The sequence below is a fragment of the Phalangium opilio genome, unplaced genomic scaffold (assembly GCF_054372755.1).
Source record: "Phalangium opilio isolate 3A_F unplaced genomic scaffold, DU_Popi_V2 ptg000048l_1, whole genome shotgun sequence".
NCBI lineage: Eukaryota > Metazoa > Arthropoda > Arachnida > Opiliones > Phalangiidae > Phalangium > Phalangium opilio.
In genome coordinates this window covers 5,336,417-5,343,700 of record NW_028324170.1, presented here as the reverse complement: position 1 = coordinate 5,343,700, position 7,284 = coordinate 5,336,417, and the positions used below count along the sequence as shown (strand labels likewise).

Here is a 7,284-nt window from a genome sequence, read left to right as displayed (position 1 = left end):
CGGGATTGTTTCATATTTGAATAAAAATACTGTTTCCACTAATAGGTTTATACTCCTTGTTTTAATATTTAAGATAATCTAGTTTCTCAACTCAAAATTAAAACGGAAAGAGTTAAAAAGCAGCCTATGTTTATTCTGTGTGTGTCCGTCCGTTAGTGCACCGCGTTAGCAGTTCGCTTTGTTTTGTGGAAAAAAATCCTACAAAACCTTAATATTTGGTTTTCTCATAATGTATAATTAATATATGGAAATATTTTTCGTAATTTCGATGCCTTTAGTGGTTTTGTAGCTATAAAGCTCTGTTTCATTTTGATATCCCAAGAATATTTTTTATTATTATTATTTGAAATCGATGTTTATATATTACTTAAGCTATACTACATCTGTTTATAGCATAATTTTTTCTAAAGTGATTTCAAGAAGAACGCATCCATATTGGTCAAATGAACTTTTATTTGTCAATAGGCCTATTGAACCAAAAAGTAAACGCTTGGGTTTGGTTTTCGTTTCTGTAATACAGAGACATTAACGGTTCAGAGTGAGCCGAAAGTTAAATACACTTTTAAATAATTAGGCTTAGACTTTATAATCATGGTGGAAATCTGGGCCGCGTTCAGCAGAGCTCAGCGCTGTTAGCAGTGTCCTACAGAACGGGATTTTGTTATTGAATTTAGACGTCACGGTGCTCAGCGCTGAGCCAGCACGGTCTTCAAGGAAAATAGTCGGGTTTTTGGATAACGTGACGTAAAACGCGTAGTTCTCAGCTTGGCGAAAAAAGCATGGACGAATTAATACAAAAAGCTCTTGCTGATTATGATGGTACTAGAGCTATTTAATTAGCGTGAAACAAGTTGATCACGCGAGAAGTTTAAGAGACATGTTAGTTTCTAATTTTAATTATAAAAGTTGTTGTTATCTATCTCTTAAAATATGTTATCATACAATTTTTGTTAAGCCTTGGTACCTTGCACGCTTTATTGCGCTAGCGTCATTTTTAAAACACCGATGACCGGAGAAAAGATATGACGACAGAGCTCACAGGTAAACGTTTTCCAAATCCGCTGTCTTTTTTGGTGAGCTCTGCTGAACGCAGCCCAGATCAGAGAAAGGTCTGATCGCAATCGGATTATAGCTTCGTGTTTTCATGCTTTTTATGGTGCGCATTTACCTTCAGTGTGTGTAGCCACAAATTAGCTTTGGTGTTATGTAACGTTAACAGTCATGTTGACAAACTAAGAAAATCGTTGAGGTGAAACGAGAGGATAGTGTTTACATGGCAACCCTGTTGTGAATATGGCTTTGAACATAGAGGGTATACAGTTGAGGAGTAGAAAATTGGGCCTTTACAAACACGTAAAGGTAATATCCCTCCAAAGTTTTATCTCTTCATTTCCCGTTTTTCCCCCATCGGATGATTTTAATGTGTACAAGTATATCCTTATTGGATGTAAAATATCGTCTGATTTACAGTATATTTGCTATGCTTTGTATACTGCTTTAATATTTCATAAATTTTAACTTCACTATTTGCTCATAAAAAAAGAAACATTTCCATATCTGGGTAAATAAGTTTGTAAGTAGTCCTCCTTTAGACTCGGAGAGGTAATATTTTGGTTTTCCCAACTTGTATTACCTACATCTGATTAATCAACGCTAATAAGCCCATAAGAAATTATAGGATAATATAGGACAGGTTCAAGTAATTATAGGACAATATAGGACAGGTTCAAGAAATTATAGGCTAATATAGAACAGACTCATAAATATAGTATTTTATAGGAATTATAGGACCGCTGGGCTATTAATGTATAGCCTAGTTACTCCTGTTATTATGTTGCTTTAAGTCCTGTCAAATAAATTTAAATTTATAAGTGTCGTTTCTAACAAAAGCGGATTTTCCGTTGAGCAGGAAAGGCAGGTGGGAAAAACCCCGACGCGGTACTTCAAATTTTCTGAAACTCTCCAGACAATTGAAATTTGACATTGAAAGAGTTTCACGAACCTTCATTATAGCTTCCATAGAACATTCAATTAATTCCACTAGAGAAGCAAATACACCATAGGGACGGGGCAGCCTTCTTATGTTATTTTCCTCGTGACAGGAAGCACCGCTAGAGGGCAATGAGAGTTGGCTTGCCTCCCGCGTGTAGTGAACTCTGGGCTCCGTCTGGCGTTGCCCCTTGGCGCAAAGGAAATAACCTAAGGGGGCGCAATCCCGCCTGCGTGCTGGTTTCCCCGCAAGTTATAAATTCAATGGTCTACGTCTAGTTTAAGGTATTTGTTATAATGATATAGGAATGTTAAATTCAAATTATAGCTCAAAGTCTGAATTCAACGCAATGACCATATTAGAGAGTTTAGAGTTAAAGTCTGGACCTCGTTGGTCAGTTTTTCCCGAGCCTCGAAGGTCAAGATGTAAACCCAAGTTTAAAGGGAAGGTTCAAAACGGAACTCAACAGCTTTTGTAATACACTTTTACTTAATTATTATCTTAAATCAATAAACCCAATTCCACGAACAGCATCGTGCTGCCCGATTTATTTTTTTATGTAAACTTCCTACTTTACAAAAGTTTCAGAATTCCTAGTAACGAAGTATTGGCCAGATATTGCGCAATACTTTGTAAAAATGTCGCGCATCTCTGATGGGTTTTTACGCTAGACGATAAACTCATCAAGATATCTCAATGTCGGTTCTGTCCATCTATTGTAAGTAACTTCCTCTGCCGGAGTTCGTTTCCTACCCCTTAGGCAAAAATCCCCGATTATTTTTTCGTATAAATACATCGTGTTCTTCAACGTTCATTCGTATCCTAACTTCGGGAGTTCCAATAAGTTGCGAAGATTATTTTGTTCCGAATTATCTATCTAAAGATGAAGATCTCCGTCGCTTTCGTTGCCTTATCCTTCTGCTTGTTGGCGACAGTCGCTTACTATCCATCGCAAGCCCAAGATACACCGTGGGGAGCTATTGCTGGTGTCGTCATACAACGAATTGGAAGGTAATTATCACTCGTTTCTGTTACATTAAGTACTAAAGTAAATGGCCCACTATAGTGACGTTACGTCCGGTAAGGCGCTATTACATTGGGGTAGGTAGTCATTGTTTCGTGATTTGTAAGTTTATAATAAAGCGTGTGGTTTGTGAACAGCCCCTTTTAAGAGCTATTACATTGTCAATTAAAATTGAATTAACTTGCTAATAGACAGCACCAGCGCGTATATTGACTCGCATTTATCAATAATTTGCGATTTGACGCTTTACCTGGCACGTGACCTCGTGTTGGGGACGATTGTTCTATGACTATGTCATAGCCTCATTTCGCTCCTTTCTAAATACTTGAGGTTACGACAATTAGAGCTCGACTCGTTAACCATAATCCTTTCGTCCAATACTTATGTAGAGTATAACAGGCTTATGATACTATCAAATGTATAGTCGCATATGGGAAAATATTTTATGATATACTGACTGCCCCAACATTTACTGATAGTCTACGACCAAATAAAATTTTCGATAAAATGAGGGCATAATGACTTAAAATTCTAATTACGGTTTTATAGCCTTTTCGACGATGGCACATTTGACCTATTCGGTCATACATGCAACTACAAAGTAAAACCAACTATCAGGAAATTCAAATTGGTATACTCGGGCAAAGCATGGTGTCCAGGATGGACGGCAATTGACGGAGGATGTATGTATTAAAGCGCTAACTTATTTCTTAGAGCTTAAATATGAATCGTCAATTTTTTTTAAAACTAATCGATATAAATTAATTCCCATAGCGAGAACTAAGAGCAAGAATGGAGCGATCGAACACGCCATTTCTGATCTTGTCAACAATCTGCGCAACGGTGGATTAGTAACCGATTCTGACGCTCAAGATTTCTTAAACAAATATAATGGTTAAGCCTCGGTGAAATTGTAAATTCACGATTTTATATATAATAATAAACTTATAAATTCTAAAATTTACTGTTGTGAGAGTTGTACCGTTCATTTTCGGGCTTACATTACCTTAACCACTAATAATTAATATCCTTTCTGCGCAACATGGTAAACGATACGTTATTCCCGATGCACGCGGCAAGGCTTAAATAAGTTTCATAACAGATAAATCCCTCCTTAGCTAAGCATTTTGGGTTAAAAATATAACGACTAGGTCTTGCCATGGGCGTGTGAAATAAGGCGCATTCTCGTATAAGGCGTTCACCCTGCCTGCACTAAGCTTTTCAAAGTACCTTACTAAATGTCGCTTTACGAGAATTTTTGAAGTAGGCTGATTCAAAGGATGTCATATACTTGTTATGTCACCCCCCCCAAAAGACCCCCCTGAACACGAACCTTTTTGGCGCTTACGCTGTACGTTTTCATGTCCCGACAGGGTTATCCACCCCTTTCATAAAGACGAAATGTCCTGTTGTCTAATTCACAGAACATTTTCGTAATGACACGAATAAAATATCAAAGAACATAAACATAACAAGATGCTTCAAGGCTTTTAGAGATTTATGCTAAACCAATCTCCAAGACCTTGCATATGGAAAAAAACTCATCCAAAGCAACCAGAGTAGATGATACAAATGCAGCGCGACAAACGCGGGCTTTATTATACAATAGGCCTGCTTGTAAAATGTATTTAATATTTATGCAACAAAATCAATAATCGTTTTCGCGGCACCTATAACCCAATAAGCGGTTCTGAACACTATAATTTACAACACGAAAATATAGGAAAGGAAAAGGCGGCCAGCCAGCCAGCCAGCCAGTTGAAGTCTACGTTAAAACTTTTCACCTTCTTATCATGGCGAAAAAGTAAAAAGGAATTATTTTTCAGAACTTCAAAAGGTTTCATTTTTATTTTTTAACAAAAATACAAAATGTTACAGAAAGAAAAATAAGATTGTTTAACAAATTTTGGTGGCTGTTTATGGTCGCCTGCTCTGAAATCAAATAGGTATTTAGATTGTAGCCAAATTTTACAGCTCAAATGTCTCATAGTCATAGGCAGTAGACAGCAAGTTTGTGTACACTGCTTAATTCCTACTACGAGTCTTTGGTCTCTTTCGACTCGCTTCACCTTGAGAAGTATCTGAGAACATTGGCGTTAAAAATTAGATCACTAGAGCGTAATTACTAATTACACTTAAAACATTTTGAATAATGATAAATAAATAAAATTAAGATAACATCTATTTATACTGTCTTCGTGTGTCCCTTTATTTGATAACTCACCTGGTTGACTTTGAACTTCAGTTCCAGCTTGATTATACTGAGGCCAAATTTTTTGGCATTCATCATTAGGACACACCTTACGATTTTTTACAACAAAATATTGCCGAGCACAATGATAATGGATTTTACATAGACAATTTTCACAAGCCTCCCCCTAAAATAAACAAGCCAATTTTTGAACCTCATAAACGAAATAGAAATATTTTGATTTTATGGATTACCGCACCAAGTTACGCGATAGCTTACTTTTATGATAATAGTTTTACAAAGCGAACAATTCTTAATATCGTCAGGAAAAATTCTCTTTAGATATGGCTCTAATTCAACAATAGATCTTGGGCTCAGTGAATACTTTCCATCCTGTTACGTTAATTGCAATCCACATTATTCATGATGCGAGTGCCAAGGGTTAACGCCCAATTTTTAACTGACATATCTGGGTCAAAATGACGCGTCGTCTGCTTCAGAATTGAAAATATTGAAACTTGAAAGTTTCGACTGAAGCAGACGACGAATAATTTTACCCCGATTTCTCAGTTAAAAATCGCGCGTTAAGCCTTGGTACACGTATCGCGAATAAGGTGCATTAAAAATACTAGGAAAGGATGAACAAGTATTAATAAGAAAGAAAAAACTAACTATTTTGACAAGCCATAACTCCTTAATGAGTCTCTCCAAAAAATCCTGTGCCTGTGATTTGGTAACTTTATGTTGAATATCATTTGTTAAGTTCAGTAAATGAATCTGAGACTCTGCACCATTTTCATTTTCAACAATTGCTACGACCTTTTAATTAATAGTGAAATTTTACTGGTTACAGGGTTGGCAATATTTATTTTCCATATGAAATTTCGAAAAACCAATACCCTGATATTAACAGATAATTAAGATTATTAAAGCTAATTTCCATAATATTTCCACTTTCCAGTCTATTTCTATGTTTGAACAAACACTATACCTATTTTAGAGCTATTTTCCTGAAGAAAAACCCGTAACAGAACAATCCCCATTTTAACAAGTATGCCTAGAGCAGAATTTAGAACAATGTGAGATGTTATGTTAAAATTAACTTACAATTTTCTTGAAATATTCTAGCTCAGCAACTTTATAATCACTGGCCATTTTGGATATAGCATCGTCAGACGTGTTTATGAGGGCAAAATACTGCAATCCATTATCTTCACTGGTGCATTTTTTAATCTCCATGCCCGTTTTAGAGATGCAGCGGTTAATTTTCTTAACTAAATTCACCAAACCATTTGCTTCATCTTGAGATAGTGCCACCAATTCATCTTCAAAAATATTAGAATTAAAACACGTGTTAATTATTTATTAAAGAGGTATAGAGGCGTAGCAAATTTTGAAGGTTGTGAAATGGCTGTACTAAACGTCTAGGTAAGTAAGAACAACTGCTACCACAAAACACTGATCTTACCATTAACTCCTGAGCATTTGCGATATATCTTCCATACGTCTCGCGAAGCGCAGCATTTTCGGCTCATCATGAATTGAAGAAATTGCCGTTCTCCGACTGATAATTGCATTGTCATTATCCCTAATTAATTGAAATTACGCGAAAACGTCGGCAAACTTGTGAATACTATTCGCAACTTCGTGGAATTTCGCGCGCCAATCTGAAAAATAATAGCAGACGACAGATTCAAGCCATGGTGCATAGCAAACTCGATCACGCATTGGAAAGAAAAAAGATTTTCGGCGGAAAATTCGAAGGAACCCAAAATGAACATTATTTGTTTTTGAATTTGATAAATGATTTCTTTTCAGCATAGGCATTACTGATTTTATAATTTTTTGGTCAAAAACCGAATTTTTGTTTCGTTTTTTCTTTTGGAAAATTTCTAATAATAACAAATATTCCGGATATACCGCTATGCAATTAAAATTGTTATTCCACACATATAATCATGAAATATGAGGGGAGGGGGTTTGAATAATACTATTAATTGTTAATGAGGGAGAGTCATGGAAAATGTTACGCAAAAAAATCCTATTTTGACACAACAATAATAGTAAAATTTAAGATTT

The 7,284-nt window shown here is 35.9% G+C and overlaps 2 protein-coding genes across 2 annotated transcripts; one reads left to right on the top strand and one right to left on the bottom strand.

Moving 5' to 3' along the window:
- The first annotated feature begins 2,795 nt into the window (after window positions 1-2,795).
- On the top strand, window positions 2,796-3,978 carry LOC149673932 (anti-lipopolysaccharide factor-like). The gene is made up of 3 exons (XM_089839728.1): window positions 2,796-3,001; window positions 3,564-3,697; window positions 3,789-3,978. The coding sequence occupies exons 1-3, from the start codon at window positions 2,874-2,876 to the stop codon at window positions 3,911-3,913; spliced, it is 387 nt and encodes a 128-aa protein (XP_089695854.1). The 5' UTR covers window positions 2,796-2,873; the 3' UTR covers window positions 3,914-3,978.
- An 851-nt stretch (window positions 3,979-4,829) lies between these two features.
- Window positions 4,830-6,883, bottom strand: Nse1 (SMC5-SMC6 complex component Non-SMC element 1). Its single transcript, XM_089839727.1, has 6 exons — window positions 6,674-6,883; window positions 6,313-6,530; window positions 5,878-6,024; window positions 5,485-5,598; window positions 5,239-5,392; window positions 4,830-5,095 (listed from the first exon to the last, which is right to left on the bottom strand). The coding sequence occupies exons 1-6, from the start codon at window positions 6,786-6,788 to the stop codon at window positions 5,040-5,042; spliced, it is 804 nt and encodes a 267-aa protein (XP_089695853.1). The 5' UTR covers window positions 6,789-6,883; the 3' UTR covers window positions 4,830-5,039.
- Window positions 6,884-7,284: the final 401 nt, after the last annotated feature.

What these genes read in the sequence shown, in the direction of transcription:
- LOC149673932 (XM_089839728.1), top strand. Translation starts at nt 2,874, where the DNA reads ATGAAGATCTCCGTCGCTTTCGTTGCCTTATCCTTCTGCTTGTTGGCG. An exon ending in GTCATACAACGAATTGGAAG is followed by an intron (nt 3,002 to 3,563) that starts GTAATTATCACT and finishes ACGGTTTTATAG; the next exon opens with CCTTTTCGACGATGGCACAT. An exon ending in GACGGCAATTGACGGAGGAT is followed by an intron (nt 3,698 to 3,788) that starts GTATGTATTAAA and finishes TAATTCCCATAG; the next exon opens with CGAGAACTAAGAGCAAGAAT.
- Nse1 (XM_089839727.1), bottom strand. Translation starts at nt 6,788, where the DNA reads ATGACAATGCAATTATCAGTCGGAGAACGGCAATTTCTTCAATTCATG. An exon ending in TAGAATATTTCAAGAAAATT is followed by an intron (nt 6,025 to 6,312) that starts GTAAGTTAATTT and finishes ATTAATTAAAAG; the next exon opens with GTCGTAGCAATTGTTGAAAA. An exon ending in GTAAAACTATTATCATAAAA is followed by an intron (nt 5,393 to 5,484) that starts GTAAGCTATCGC and finishes TGTTTATTTTAG; the next exon opens with GGGGAGGCTTGTGAAAATTG.